Source organism: Takifugu rubripes, chromosome 11, assembly GCF_901000725.2.
Source record: "Takifugu rubripes chromosome 11, fTakRub1.2, whole genome shotgun sequence".
Classification (NCBI taxonomy): Eukaryota; Metazoa; Chordata; class Actinopteri; order Tetraodontiformes; family Tetraodontidae; genus Takifugu; species Takifugu rubripes.
In genome coordinates, this window is record NC_042295.1 from 13,397,637 (window position 1) to 13,413,067 (window position 15,431).

The following is a 15,431-nucleotide window of genomic DNA, read 5'->3' on the forward strand; positions in this document are numbered from 1 at the left end:
ACACTTCATTTCACTCAATCCCCTAAAGCCTCGGTGGTTAATGGGCGCAGAGACGCCGTGGTCACACTGTAGGTTAATGACTGTGACACTGTTGCACTTTAAATATATGGCAATTTACAGCTCAGACAGATACAGAAAGTGTTGGGGAAAAAAAACAATAGGATTTGAAAATTCCGAAGAAATTAGCACTCTGAAACACACTGTCACAAAGTACAACCCTTTTTCTGAAACACACAACATATTTAGTTTCTCTAAAATAATTAAAAAAAGAACCTAAATATGCTGAAGGTTTCCAGGCTCCCTCGCCCATTATTATGGTGCACAGCGCCTTTACTGCCTTACTGGGTGTAATTAACGTTCACTTGTGCTTTTACGCCCCAGATATGTGCACCCAAAGTCACGAATCAGTTTTCCAGAAGGTCAGAGGCCACAGTCTGGTGTGGCGGAGCCTTTCTGTCACTGGCAGAGGTGCTAGCCTTTGCTCGAACTCACTATATCACTGCAGTAAAGGCTCCTTTACTCACGAGCCCCTACACGAAGTGGCCATTAAGCTGCCAACCATGAGCAGCAGGCACGGATGACTGTTTATCATATTTTACTGTTTGGTGCGGCACGTTTTCCAAGGTCAGAACGTCGATAACATGCGCTGAATGTAATCAAATGTAATGGATCCTCATTTTTGAGGCTGAAAAACAACAGATTGGGGCAAAAATCCACATTTGTTGTATTAATTGTGGACTATCGAATGTGCCGGCGCTGTACACCTGGATGAGTGACGGATGCTGAAAGATGCTGTGGTGGACACGCGCAGGTCAATACTGACAAAATGCTGCCTGATGAAGGTATATTTGCAGGACCAAAGAAAGTAGAAGCAGCAGCAGCATTAAGTAATATTGCTAAAGATAAATCCAAAAGAATCAATGAGGACTAAACCAAGTAAACAGAGAGGGTGACTAATCAGCTGAAGGAAAATTAGCATATTTCCTCTCACTCGCTTCCTCTTTCCAACATCTCCACCACAATCTGCCTGATTTGCTTCAATACTTTCCACAGCAGTTTTAAACATTCAGATATGTTTCATGATTTAAAGTTTCTTCATGTTAATACACAACATGGTAAGAGAAGATTACCTCGGCTGAATATTGTGTTCCGACGCCGAGCGGAGCAAATGGAGCTGATGTGTGATTTCACACTGACAGCAGGACTGAGGTGTTCTCTCACACACCGACTGTACTCTGCATCTATACAGCTCAACGGCTTTTTGGAGGTCGATGAATGAAATCAACATTTGTGCCGCATGATCAAATTCTGTGAGTTCGTGTCCAATATAAAACACAGATAATTCAGAACAGTAATCTGGTAAGCACAGGGTCGGTCGCTCCTGACAACAGCTGCACTGAAACTATTTATTTTCATGCATCAAACGTCACTATTTATTTTCTAGTCTTGTTACATGGTCCACACACTTCTCTTGGCACATATATGCTACTTTACTTAATTGTTGGAGACTCATTTTATGCAATTCTAACTGCTTTTTCTACTAAACACTCATTGCCAGTTGGCTGAAAAGGCAAAGGGGATTTATAAATAAGCCCGTTATGGTAAACTTAATAAAAATAAGGGCCTGTTCATTTTGTTAGATTTGCCTGCATGGCCTGACATCCAACAGGGTACCATAATTGTAGTTGAATTACCTAAGCAGCAGCAGCGACTCCCTTCTTACCATTTTGTCTCTGTCCTCCTGATAATAACGTTTTGGCCACGTTAGCAACCCAAATGTTCAGCATGTCTGCAGAATCCTGCAGATTTAGTGTGAAATTAGATAACTTGTGATATTATTGCCATTTGTATTATTGTATTTTATCTAAATATCTACAGTATTTCAGCTTTATCGTGAGTGATTAATGTGCTATTATTAGCATTAATATTGTTGTTTATGACTAACAAAGGCACATGCATTGTCTCTCATGCACTGAAACGTGCAGGGGCTATTGGAAATGCGCTTTTATGAAGCAACATTGGAAAAATGATAAAACTTTGTCTGGGAGAGCAGTTTACTTGCTGGGAATCGATAGCATAATAACAGAGAGTGAACATAATGTACGATAAGGCTGAACCAAATTGTAAATATCTATAATGCTCCTTTATAGACAGGACCATTACTGACAAAGGGGAAATCTTACTGTATGTGTGCAATAAAAAGGAGGTATCAAAGAATGGATGAGTCCCTCAGAAGCTAGCCCGCAACACTTTTATTAGCACTTCAAAGTTTGCTTGTAAAACTGCTGCACTGTCTTAAAGAGATGCAAACTTTTAAGGGAATGTAGAAAATATTTAATAAATATCTCTGGATATTACTAAAAACTTTAAAAGAAATGGATAATTAGCATTAGATTTTACAGTACCTTAAAAAAATCTCACTTAATAAATCTCAAGGACAAACTCCTCGTGTGTTTCAGTCCCATTATTTGACTTAATGGGCAACAACCCCAAACGGCGCCGGTGAGTTGAAGGTGGATGTGATGATCGTATAACAACATGCTCGACTCTCCATCATGATTCCCAGCCTTCCTGTGTCGCGATATAAAAGAAATATTGAGAATATGCAGTGCCTCCTTTGTTACCTTGAAAGTCAACGCTGAAGGTTATCCGAATCCAATTGTGTTTTATCTATTTATAGGCTTCATAATTCTCTGGGCTCATTATCTTTAAGTTTGTTGGATTTAATGGCGGACACTTTTGTGTGTACTGAAACGCAACAGCTCCATATTGTGATAAAACTGCCTGTGAAAGAATCACAGCTGACAAACAGCTTTGTTCAACTTTCTTTTCCCATCTGTTTCACAGCTCGCTCAGCCTCTGCTCGGACTGTGAGGAGAGCATCTCTGAATAGTCTTCCTGGACATAAACCAAGAAATTCTGAAACACTGCCTCAAAAGAAAATACAATTATGTACCATCTCCAAATTGAAATGCCTTAAATTAGCATCCTCAGAAGATGTAATCCACTGTATTCCGCGCAGCTGCGGAGTACTTTTATTTACACCCAAACACCTGAAAAGCAGTGTGGTAACAATTAGTTGTTGTTGTTTTTTTTTAATTTAGCCACTGTGCATCAGTGGCGCTCTGGTGCATCACCTAGCAAAAGAAACTAGATACAGGTTTTTCTGAAAGGAGAAACGTTTTTTTTCACTCTGGAAACTGAAACGTCATTCCCAGTCATTCTGCATCCACGTCCCGTCCTGAATTTCTGCTGCTTTCAGCCAGCCAATCATCCACTTTTCTGAAGCTGCTTCCCACAATGCCGCTGAAAGACACCATCTGTTTTAAAGTCAGGAAGAATAAAAGTACGGTATGCAAAAGATGCTGCTAAACAAGTGAAGTGACTGAGATTTAAACCCACTCCTTCAGGACTTCTTCCTCACTGACGGATCGATTTGGAAAACTCCCTGAACCAAAGTCTGGCACTTATTTGCTCTTCACTTCCCTGGTTGTTTGAATCAATGTTACTTCTGACAAGATCTGACATTGAGTCTGTCCATGCAGACCTATTCAAACCACCCTGGTGGCTCTTTTGTTCTAATCTCCACACCGATTCTTCGTCTTCCTGCAGGAATCTGAAAATGTCTTAACAAATTTTTTAGTCGACGCACGTTGTGAGCAAACACCTTATAAGAGCACTCATCAGGCTCATCGTGGAAAAACAAAATCAGTAAACTATCTAAAGAGAGCTCTAAATCCGATCTAAATGAGGTACCGTGGTTCAAACGTAACGCCATACTCAAAACCGGATCAGGATTCTAAACATAGCTGAAACCTCAATGCTAACATTGGCTAATTAGGAGCCGTTTCATCCTGCAATCACAGATAGATGCTGATTAACATGACAGAATGAATAAATAATGACAACAGAATCCTCTGAGGGTCCCCTGAATTGTGAAGGGGCAAAAAGACAAAAGTTTCCTTTTGGGGGTTTGAGAGCAAGCGGAGCCTGAAACTGTCAGCAGCTGATTAAGGCTACATGTGACCCGCCCGGAGCCGCTGAAACAAGATGGCAGCGTCCCACGATCCACTCGGCCTCCAGCACACTCTGAGACCTACCAAACTCTGAAGGATACCCTTTAGCTTAACTTACATCCCAAATAAGGTGCAACAAATGATATTAAATACCTCGTTGAGATTTAAAAACCTTCAGTAAATGTTCAAATCTGGCAGGCATTTAAAAGTCATATTTCATATTTTTGTGGTGTGTAAATGCAACTAATAATACAGTTTGTAAGTTTTCGTATTATTCACCCAGGTCCCTTGGTAACTTAGATAAAAGTTTACTCTTTTACATCACAGGCTCTTTGTTAGTCTTTAAGAATTGGTTTGCTTGTCTTTCAGCTCCCACGTGTGCATGACATTTAAAAAAGGCTTTCTAAAATGGATGCCGCCAGGAGAGTGAGGTGCTTTTAGGGTAAAACACCAAGACTTTAACAAGTTTTGACGTAAAGGCTAATATGAAGCTGGCTAAACACAGGTTTCCTTTCTTTTAAAAGAATGAATGAAGTCAATTTTGTTGACTGTAGATTCAAGGGTCAATAAAATCAGAACAATCACTCCTCAGTTGTCTGCATATAAAGGCTGCACATGTGCTTCAATACCAGTTGAAATAAACATCGACATGATGGATAATTATTTATTTTATTATTACCCTGGACTTCCTGTCTTCCTTTAGCCTCATCTTGCCTTTTAAAAATAGGAGGTTGGACTCCAGAGTGTTAAAACCATCATTCTGTGAATATACTTGGATCCTGAATTCGTCGTTTCACAGATGGAACTCTGCACACAAAGTTAGTTTTCTTTGCTTTACAACCCTTGTGTGAGAACTGTTATTATGATGCATATAATCACACTTTTTTTTCTTTTTTTTTACAGCTGTGAGAAGAATATGTTGTGTTGTGCTTGCTATGTCAAGCAAAAAGATCATCTTTGCAACTATCTGGCAGAATCAAGCCAGTTTGGCAGCAAATGTGTGTATGATAAACAAACCAAATGTCGGGCAGCCATTTAGGTACCAGACTGGAGAGGGAGAGAGAGAGAGAGACAGAGAGACAGAGAGAGACAGAGAGAGAGAGACAGAGAGAGAGAGAGAGAGACTTACAATAAAACTGTTTATCTATATCTGCAAATTTAGTATGGAAAGAGTAGAGGAAGAGAGAGGGTTTGGAACTGTGGGGGGTGGGTCTCTTTAGTGCTCTACTTCACTGCCTGTGTGTTAATTTCCTCCTCTCTCACCTTCCCCAATTACCTCAGTTTCCTGGATCCAAGTCTAATCGTCTCCTTCCCACTTCTTTGTTTTTATAAGCTGTGAACATGTTGGTTCTGTCCAGGGGTTCTTTAGTGATCTCATTTCGTGAAAGAACCCAGGTGTGTGTGTGTGTGTGTGTGTGTGTGTGTATGTGTGTGTGTGCTTAAGTCCACCTCTAAAATGACAACCCCATAATCAACCTATGAATAATCAACTGTGCAGAGAAGTTGGAACATGAATTTCACTTTGCTGGATTAGACTTTAGACTTTAATGCATTTTTTCTTTCTTGTTGCTTTATCAATTCTCAATCCTATTGAATAAACACACGTTGTTTTTATCCATGTGTTGCTAAACTCCTGATGTATTTTGTACACTGTAATACAGTATCGCACCTTCATTGGTAGCTTATTATACTTATTTAAAATAGATTGATTTATAGTTTCGAACAAGGGTTAAAACTATCTGTATGTTACACTGAGGATTGGAACTTGTAACATACAGTATTTACTAATACAGATGCAGAATCGTAAATCACTGCCTCACTAATTGTATCCTAATTTTAAGCAGAAGGAGAATGCCCTAAAACTAACATAAATATAACATGAGCAGCCAGTCAATAACTGGCTCTATGTTATAAAAGGAAAGTGTGCGGGAGGGAAAGAAGTTGTTATACTGGGTCAGGATGACTCTCCGTGGAGGAAGGATCATTCTCTTCCATGTCATGCTAAAGCTGTAGTGAGGCCCCTGAGCCCCGATGCTAAGATGGGCCCTCATGTGCTGTGGGTTTAGACTGTCAGAGACACTGGCAGGAGGAGGGTATGCTACACCACCGATAACAGGCCAAAAGTGTCCACAAGGGCCTCTAAAACCGACCAAATTAGGCCACAAATGAGCCAGAGAATATCTCTACTAATCCACGATCTGAGGCTCTGCCAAAAAAATGAACAAATAAATAACTTCAGAAAACTACTGGGGGAGGATGTAACCGCAGCTGGGAGCCGAGAATCCGCGAGCGAATTCTTTAAAGCATCACTTGCTATCATCTGCTGTTCTGCTACTAAACGTCTCTGACTGCTTCAGCCTCCATGTTGTGGATGCTGGATTCATTCCATTACAGAGGTGTTCTGCAGGGCAAAATCACAGACCTGCACGTCAATCACAACAGTGCATCAAAATCCCATCACTTTGGAACACAAATTATATTTGTCTCAACAGGAATACTGCTATTCCCAAATGTTTTACATGTGCTGCGGTTACCTTAACTGTCGGATGGTATTTTGTTGTTTCTGTGTTTTTAGGTCTGTTTGTGTGTGCGTGCCTGTGAATTCACGTTACTGCATCTATTCTTGTTCTACAAGACAATGTCTTGTCTAATTGGCGGCTCACTTCACCCTGCAGCCTCCGAACATGGTGTTGAAGCTCCAGGGAATTGGTTCAAAGACAAAATGAAATGAAATGTGGAGACTGAATCAAAGATCTCTGCATATTTGCTTCGGCAGGGCGTGGTCATTAGCAATGCTAATCAGAGCAAACATGCAGACGTAAGCAGATCAGGCTCCCGCTTTTTGTGTTTCCACACCTAATGCAGTTCCCAGGTCATGACGACCAATGTCACGATGTTCTAGTGTGTGGATGACTCCCACTCTTGTGAACGTTCTGTGCACGTGATGTCTGTACGTATTTCAGGAATTCAGTTCAATCTCAGGATTTTTTTTTTTTTTTTACAGGCTTGAAATCAGATATAGTCAGTGAGTGGAAACCTGAACCAAATATTGAATTCAAATAGAAATTATACTACATTGATATGTGTTTAATTGCATTGCTTTTGTAGATTCTATAGATATTCATGTTATGAGAAGTAAACAGTTTACGACTGACTGACAAGAAGTAACACTGAATATTAAGCATCTGAATTATCAGTGGATAGAAAAAACAATGAGCTGCACACAAATGAGGTAATGAGATAAAGGTAAAAATAGGCTGTGCATGCTAAATCCTCACAAACGCTGAGCTAACCTTCAATCGGCCCACTCCACATCAATAAATATTGCCCGGCCGCGGCTAAAAGCGTGATCACTTGGGCACATTACCCGCCGTGTGCTTCGGACGAAAAAACGCTGATCGATGACTCTTATGTAATCATGCAGAACAAAAACCCGCGCTGGAGCGAGAGGCCCGGCCCATCGGTCATTTTCAAGTCGCACTTTCTGCAACTTCAATTCATCAGTCAGCACAGCAGCCTCGCAAAGCTGTTGATGTCACCCTGTGATGAATTTACGTCAAACACAAGGGGAAAAATGTGGGCATAAAAGTGTCACAAATGTACTTAAGACGTGTTTGCTGTGAGCTACAGTGCTGATGTGGGCTTTCCTGCATTGAGTGTCTTCTACAAGTTTAACTTGTCTGCAGGATGAAAAAGTCAGATAAATCGGCTAAACCTGGTTAGTGGAAGGAATCTAAGGATATTTAAGCTGTAGCCCTGAAGGAGCCCCATCAGTATCCAAAATTACACTAATTAGTAATAAAAAAAGCAATTATTCCTGCCCACTCTGAATATCACTCTTATTAATTATCACCCCCCCGCCCCCCTTGAAATGATACAAAAACACCATTTTCAGAAAACGCAATTTGAAAAAAATATTTCTCTAACAAAAACACACTTCAGACATGCAAACTGCATCAAATAATACACGTTCAGTTGCACAGAGTGGCCCTCTGCAATGCAGGTCTTTTCAAGATAATATTAATATAGGGCAGAGCTCCCGGGAGACGGAGGAGAAAATCAAATGAATAGCGTACACAAATAACCCCCAACTGGAAGTAATTATACTTTGTGCGCTGCGAATACCGATGTCAGTCACAGAAGCGTTTCTCTCAACAGGAACTGTGTGGGCCTGAGCTGAATGATTTTCCCTGCAGGCAATGAAAAACATGAATAATGACGGTCCGTTAGCAGAGGAGTGCAGCGCACATCTGGATAAACTGTAATGGGAGAAATTCAAAAAGAGCAGCCTTGTTCCGAACCCAGCAGGGTGCAGCGGTATCCTCGCTGCTCAGCCTCTGCAGGACGTGCCATGAGTCAGCAGTCACTAACTACTGCAAGTGCCCTCAAGGGGCACCCTCGAGAGCCTCGGCTGACGAGTTAGGGGATTCACGAAAGCATCGTCAACGTGACGCGCTCACACGCTAACAGAAGAGGCTGCTGGGATTCCATAACAGGTACTAAGTGGATTTGATGATGTGTGACTATCGGTGCTCTGTGAAGCATAAACCTGGACAACCAGCCCACGGTTCAACTAAGAATAAACTCAGCATTTCATTTGGGCTCACCGCGGACTTGGTATCGGCTCATTAATGCACACAAACAGCCGCGCGTTGTTTGATTTGCTGTAAGTCTGGAACAGGAAAAAAAAAAAGGGTTCTGCTTATTTGCATGTATTAAAATCAGGGTCAAGTGGGTCACACGTGAAGAGGAGGAAAATGGGCCGGCAGCACGAACAAGTCCAGGCAGAGTAAATGGCTTGTTGATTTAAAGAGATTAAAGCATACACAAGCAGCTCTGCTCTATGGATTTTAATTAACTTGCCATATATAAATTGTACGTTATCGGGCATTGCTGAATTAAATGCTGAATAGGAGTACTCTTTCTGCACGGCTGAATTGAATAAAAAGCCACTTAGAATCTGGAGTCTCCCCAGTGTAGCAAGATGCTGCAGCTACTTGTGATCCGAATAAGTTCCAGCATGCTGAACCCTAACAAGCACCCAAAGAAACTCTCTTTAATTATGAACAAGGCTGCTAAATTCAAGTTCCCTGGAATCTCAGATGATTAAGCAGGGGGATGCCACATTCTCTCCCTGTGTCGTGTGGGCAAATAGCTTCCACTTCCAGCAGTCATTCCTGTCAGTTATAATAAGTATCTCATACATAATCTGACACAATCTGAAATGCAAAACTCTCCACAAGGTTCTCTGCGCGGGGGCAATTCCAATTTTGCCTCCAGGCCCTCGACGAGCTCCTCTATTGCCACAGCTTCCGAGGATGAGAGTAAGAGACGAGCGGCGGATTTTTGCTATTTCAAATGTCTGATTGGGGTGTGCGTCCGACTGACTTTGATCTCATATCTCCGCGTATGAAAATGAATAAAAGCGACAGCTTTGCAGTTATTGCAAACATAAACTGGCCACGTCAGTGTGTCTGCTGTCATTTCCCCTCTCTGTTTGTACCACATGCATTTCAACCGCCTGTGAATAAGCGGGATGACAGAGCCGAGAAGCCAAACGTCAAGCTGGAATACCCTAATCTCATGGCATTTAAAGCACACTAATCTACACTTTGAATGAGGGTATCTCCAGCAGAACCACTATTATCTTCTGGCATTTTGCAGCACTTCACATGGCTCAGTTACATATCCCCTGATTGCGAATGACCTCCCCAACAAGCGCCCAGGCTAATCGAGCCCCAGAGGTAATACAACAAGCCACGGAAAGATGGATGCAATACATCTGGCTTCCCGTTTCCTGGCACTAATTTCGCCCAGAACCTCACGCACCAATTTTTCAAAGTGACTCACACAGAGTTCAAAAGCTCATAAGCAATAACGCAATGATCTGTGAGTTTGTACTGCAGCGATAATGACAAGCAAAACGGGTGATTTCAGACGGTTCTTGAAAACGCTCACCACTGTTTAGCCAGTTTGGGGGGGGGGGGGACATTTGGCGTTTTCTCAAGACAGCCTGAAACTGCGTGCTTTATGTTTCTCGCGGCTATAATAGTCCAAACAATCTACTAAAGCTAAACATCGAATCACCTGGAAAACGGGCAGAAGTGGGCGTCGGCCTACCGTTTTCTGTGTTCTCGTGCTCCGTGTCGGTGAGCGTCAGGTTGGAGTTTGCTCTGCTGGACAAGCACGAGCTCCGTCCCGACTTCGTGTTGCTGCGGCCCCATAATCTGACCGCGTGTTCCGGCGACATGATGCCGTCGGTCTCGGTGTCCGGGTCCGAGCCCACACTGACGGAGTAGTCGCGGTGCGGCAGCCCCATTTCAGTCCTGTATGTGGCCACGTGCGATGGGAGAGCCTCTCCAAACCCCAGGTTTCGGAGAGAAAAGTCCACCCCTGAAGACAGAGAATCCGATCCAAACTGTTAATATCTGTTAACTAAATGCGTCGCCTAAAAGCTGTGAAGTCAAATCATGACTCATGTTTTATTGTGACTGGGAAGGTGGGGGGAGCAAACGAGATTCTTTCTAAAAACTTTTCCATTCCAGACACAGAAACCCTTTAGTTCCAATCACTAATTATTCAGATTGATGTTTTTACATTGAGTTATCTTTTGTTCACTGGCCTCATTATTTTGCAAATGCCAAAAGCACAAATTCTCTATCCTTAAATGTTGCCTATCAAAGCTGAGATGCCCTTTCAAGTTTATCGTGCTCGTGCTCTTTACCAAGGTCATTAGAATCAAATCAGCAGATTTTAACGCCGGTCCTTGATAACCTTGATTTACGACAATCTGTAAAGTCAATAATACCTAAATCAGAGGAGGCTTTCTTCCTTCAGCAGAGCCTTTCTTTCCGGTCTTGTGCTGATTGTGCTCCTGATATGCGTCATGACTGTTGACTGATTACTGCAAATATTGTACCGTGTTTTCAGCAGGGGGTGGCTGGCTTTAATTTGATGTGCTCTGCAAGGATTTTCTTGAACCCAGCAGTCAAATATTGAGATTTAGAGGAATTTTAGCCCCCCTAGCACCTATGACCCACAGCCTAGTACACTGATACCGGGCAGAATGTGTTTGGCAGATATTTCTTCTTCTGACGCCACAGTCTTTTTTTTTCTTTTCTAACGTTAGCGCAGGAAAACCAACCTTGCCGGCTAAACTCATCCACTTCGTGATGAACCATCTCTTTGACACGGCTCCCGTAAGCCATCCTCGAGTCGTGATCGAAGGCCTTGAGGGTTTCGCTTGAGCTGTAGGATTTTGGATTGGGTTTTCCATCCTCGCTGTCGGCGGAGGAGCTGGTGTAGCGGCGCTCCGTGTCCTGCCGGGCGGTGAGCGAGCGGTACGGCCGGCGTTCCTTCACTTCCATGGCGGCCTCCTCACTGTTTTCAGCATCAAATGTAGGTCACAAATCCTGTTCAGATCCAGCGCTCCTGTGCGAGAAGAGCACACGTGAAAATTAGGATAGTTGATGGATGCAAAGAGGCCTTGAGAGCGCGGTTGGTTTCCGAATTTCTTGGCAGTATCATCGCTGAAAGATCTTGACTATTTGATGGTAGACAACACTTATTCTGTGCACACACGCTCACATCCTAAAACAAACTCATCCAATCCACCGTGGGACTAAATAAATTCAAATGTATGCTTCAGAAGGGGAGCGGAGGCATTGTTCGGCACACAGGGAGACAGCATGAAGAGCCACCAGGACTAGATTTAATAAAATACGGCACGACAAATCTCGCACCCATAAACTTTATGATTCGTCTCCAACAGGCTTCTTTACCGCGCTGCGGAAAAGCGCCGGGGCTGCCGCACCTCTGGCGGTGGCAGGTGTCCCTTGGCGGATTGTTTTGTTTCCGAGTCGCAAATCATCAGCGGTCGGAAACTGAGGAGTCAGACAAATCTGGGACGGCAGTGAACCGGCCGAGATTAAAATTTGAAACGTAAAACTCAGATGGTAATAACTCAACACACGGGGGGGGGGGGGGGGGGGTTAGAATCTAGCTTTCTACAGAACTCCAGTTTCATGCCTCAAAAGACAAAATGCTTAAATATAGACCAAAAATTCGAATCATACATCGTATGCTGTCAAGTGCAAAGTGATCATACGTGCATAAAATTGGAGCTGTAATCTCACGGTTTAAAGATATTGAGTGGGATTAAAAATAGTCAATGTAGATACAGACTTGATTTAAGGCTTTGTCACTCTTTTCTTTGAGGCTCTATTACTGACCACAGGGAATTAATGAACCCGATACTGCGGCGCTATATTTTAAGCTTCTTTCAAACGTAATACCGTGATGTGTCTATTATTACGCAGCAGCAAAAGTAGAAAAATCATGATGCAGGGATGCAATTATGGCAAATCTGTCCGTTTAGAACATATTATAGTATATGTCAAACAGGGATGGAATCCCTGCATGGGAACACATCACACTTAAAAACATGGAAAATAGCATTCCGCATATGCTTGTGCTGTTCAGACAAGGACTTTTCTATTAGATAAGCTCTTTATGAATACTGTATTAAGTCTCTGGTGGATAGAAGAGTAAACAATAATCTTTCTGAACTATATTTGTCCCCGATTTGAAAGGGGGGGAGGGAGAAAAGCCTCGAACGAAAACGCCATTGTTGAGTCAGGGGGGCTTTTTGTTTGTATTGACAGCTGAAAAGACACCAGTGATTAATGACTTGGGACCTCAATACCAGGATCTCCACCACATGGGGAAGGGGAGGGGGGCTGCAAGAGCACTTCAACTGGTCCCAGCATTTCAGATGCAGCTTGTGCGGGTTGCTAATTTTTACTTTTTTAACAGGGGGAACTTGATGAAATGCAAATGTGAGGGAGCGGAGAACAAACAGCTTTTAAAGGTTTTGAAAAGTGCATTATTTTTTGCTTCTGAAGAGTAGAGAGCCATCCTTCAGCCAGCTCTGCACCGCACAGACTCATTAATAATCAGATGGTACGTAATGAGACGATCCTTTGAGGCCATGGGAAACGCAGCAGCGTTTTCAAAGAGGCATTAGGCTTCACTGTGACAGACGATAGGGCGCTCATAAATAGGCCCCTGAAACATGCCCACCTTGACTGCAGCTGGAGGCGTTCTCTTGGCATAATGTAAACACACATGGCTCTTTTTCTTGAAATAAGATCAGCAGGCGTTATCATTTTATTCCAGCACCAGAGAACATGGTGCTTCTTCTTATTTGTCAGCGTCTAAATATTGAAAGTAAAAGCCAAACTGAAGTCGGCGCCAGAGTTCTATTTCAGAACTGCAACGTCAAAATAAAAAAACCTGAATAACGTGTTTCATTTTTTTAAGGAAAAAATGTCTAATGTGTATTTATCTCCTCACACAATTATTATATAAATGCTATTTTTATATTAAAGCCATCTGAGAGACAAGAGGAGAACATGAAGTCCAAAACAGTGAAGTAGCGGGGTTAATGAGGGCACGCTCACAAAGATGCCGTCAGAAGTCCCAGAAAGCCAGTGAAAAATGGCTGCCATAGATTTTGGATATCTGCAGCAAAGATAATAATCACACGCTGTTATTTGCTCTAAAGCTAAAGATACAGAGATAGTTTCATGGCAAAAGACAAGAACAGCGTGTGGGCTGAAATATCTAAAATCCATAGCAGTACTGCAGACACAAAAGAAATGATGTATGTTACAGTTCTTTTCTTTAAGAACTTGACTTTCTGCTGCACTTTAAAAATAACAATACAGTGTGGGTGCAAAGCAAATGCATAGCAGCCTATAGCTACTATACATCCGATAATCTGATTCTGTAGAGCTGTGTGCAGACATGTAGAGATGAGAAGCGAGAATCAAAACCTTTACATAAATATGGCAGCACTTAGATGTAGTAGAGCGGCATAAAGGTCCATCTGAGCCTTTACGGTTCAGTTTCATGGTTTAGCTGGAGTCCAACAACATATAAGTGCTCATAAACTCATCACATAAATCCATGGTAACGTAACTCGGCCCATTAAAAGTTAGTCAACAAGTTTTACTTGAGATTTTGGGGGGGAAAATGGGCATAATATAGGAACTGAGGCAGAAGGCAGAGCTTATGTTGATGTACTGAAGGTTAAAGTGCTGCAATGTGAGAACCTCAGCCATCAACCACATACTGTAAGCATACCAAATTTTTTTGGGATTTTTTATAAAAACATACAGGCTTGCCAGCTCTGTCCATCTGCTAAGGATTATGGTTATTTAAACTGCAGCCAACAATTCTCCAAAATATGAAGTTTTACAATTTTCATTCAAACCTTAAGCATCTTTAGTTCTGCGGATGTTTGCTTGCTCGTAGCACTCTCCCAGAACACACCCTCAAATGTTTGACCAATGATCACATATTTTAGAAGCAGCAGCGAGAACGACCTATAAAGAAGACAAAGGTGACGGAGGTTAAAATCTTCTTGCTGCTCTTTACATGAAGACTTTGAGACTTAATCCAAACAGGCGGGAAGTGATAAATATTTTGGAGAATTAAAAGAAGATGGTGACAAATAACTAGTCTTACATAATTAAATCACATAATTAATACAGCAATTACTATTATCAAGACCGAGAAATGACGTCCTACTAACTGGTGGTGGCATTTAAAGAAAACTGTGCAAATATCATGAGCAGAAATCTACAATTTTTATACTATAAGATACAAAAGCGTAAAACTCTTCTTGATGTGTCTCGTATCACTCTGATAATCAAAGCGGGTCTATAAACGGGGATCGTAGGCTGTAACTCACAACACCGCCATCACACAAAAGAAGCCTGATGAGCAACAGAAAGGAAACTTTGGGCAGATATCAAGAGCATTGGCTGTGTGCTCCATTGAGAGCGAGGAGAGCTCCACACAGCCACCACTTCAGTTCTGGAAATCTTTCACATGCCTGGGTTCTATAGAAAAGCCTCCTCGGTCAACAGAAAGGTGTGTTTTCAAAAGAGGGAGAGCAATTTGGACACACTGGGTGGGGGTCTGAATGGCTTGCCAAACAGACCTGAATTCTCTTGTGTTAATACAGGCTACAGAGGTTGAAAGGGGTTGGGGGGGCACCTCACCCCCTTCTGGGATAAAAAGCAAAACTGAATAAAACAGAATGCGTAAAAGCCTTAACATAAACAAAGGTAGCCAGGGAGTGCTGCTGCTGCACACTCCCTGCTGCCTGCTCCTAATCACTGTTAGCAAAGTGAGGTTGAGTCCTGACAAAGAGAGCGGTGGGGGGGGGGGGATAATGCCTCTCCACCAGCCTGCTAAATATCAGGCAGAAGCAGTCAGCTTATATCTAATTCACTGATGTGCGTCTCTGACCCTGAACAAATGAAGCACATTAGAAATGTGACGCTGAACATCAAGAATGGTTCTCGCCCCAGTCAGCTTGTTTGTCTGTGCTTTTGCTGTTTAAAG

The 15,431-nt window shown here is 42.4% G+C and overlaps 1 protein-coding gene across 15 annotated transcripts in view; it reads right to left on the minus strand.

Annotated features, from left to right (window-relative positions):
• tenm4 (teneurin transmembrane protein 4) overlaps positions 1 to 15,431 on the minus strand; it is a 97,556-nt gene that overhangs the window by 64,794 nt on the left and 17,331 nt on the right. For 14 of the 15 annotated variants that reach the window (XR_003889951.1, XM_029843496.1, XM_029843497.1 and 11 more), the window contains exons 2-3: positions 11,161 to 11,447; positions 10,137 to 10,409 (exon numbers count right to left, since the gene is read on the minus strand). Coding sequence is in view for 14 of the 15 variants with exons in the window: in XM_029843496.1 (XP_029699356.1) it covers positions 10,137 to 10,409; positions 11,161 to 11,383 (496 nt within the window). In the remaining variant the exon portion in view is untranslated. Of the gene's footprint in view, positions 1 to 10,136; positions 10,410 to 11,160; positions 11,448 to 14,292; positions 14,331 to 15,431 lie in introns of those variants that run through there. The other variant, XM_029843493.1, reaches the window with a different exon arrangement.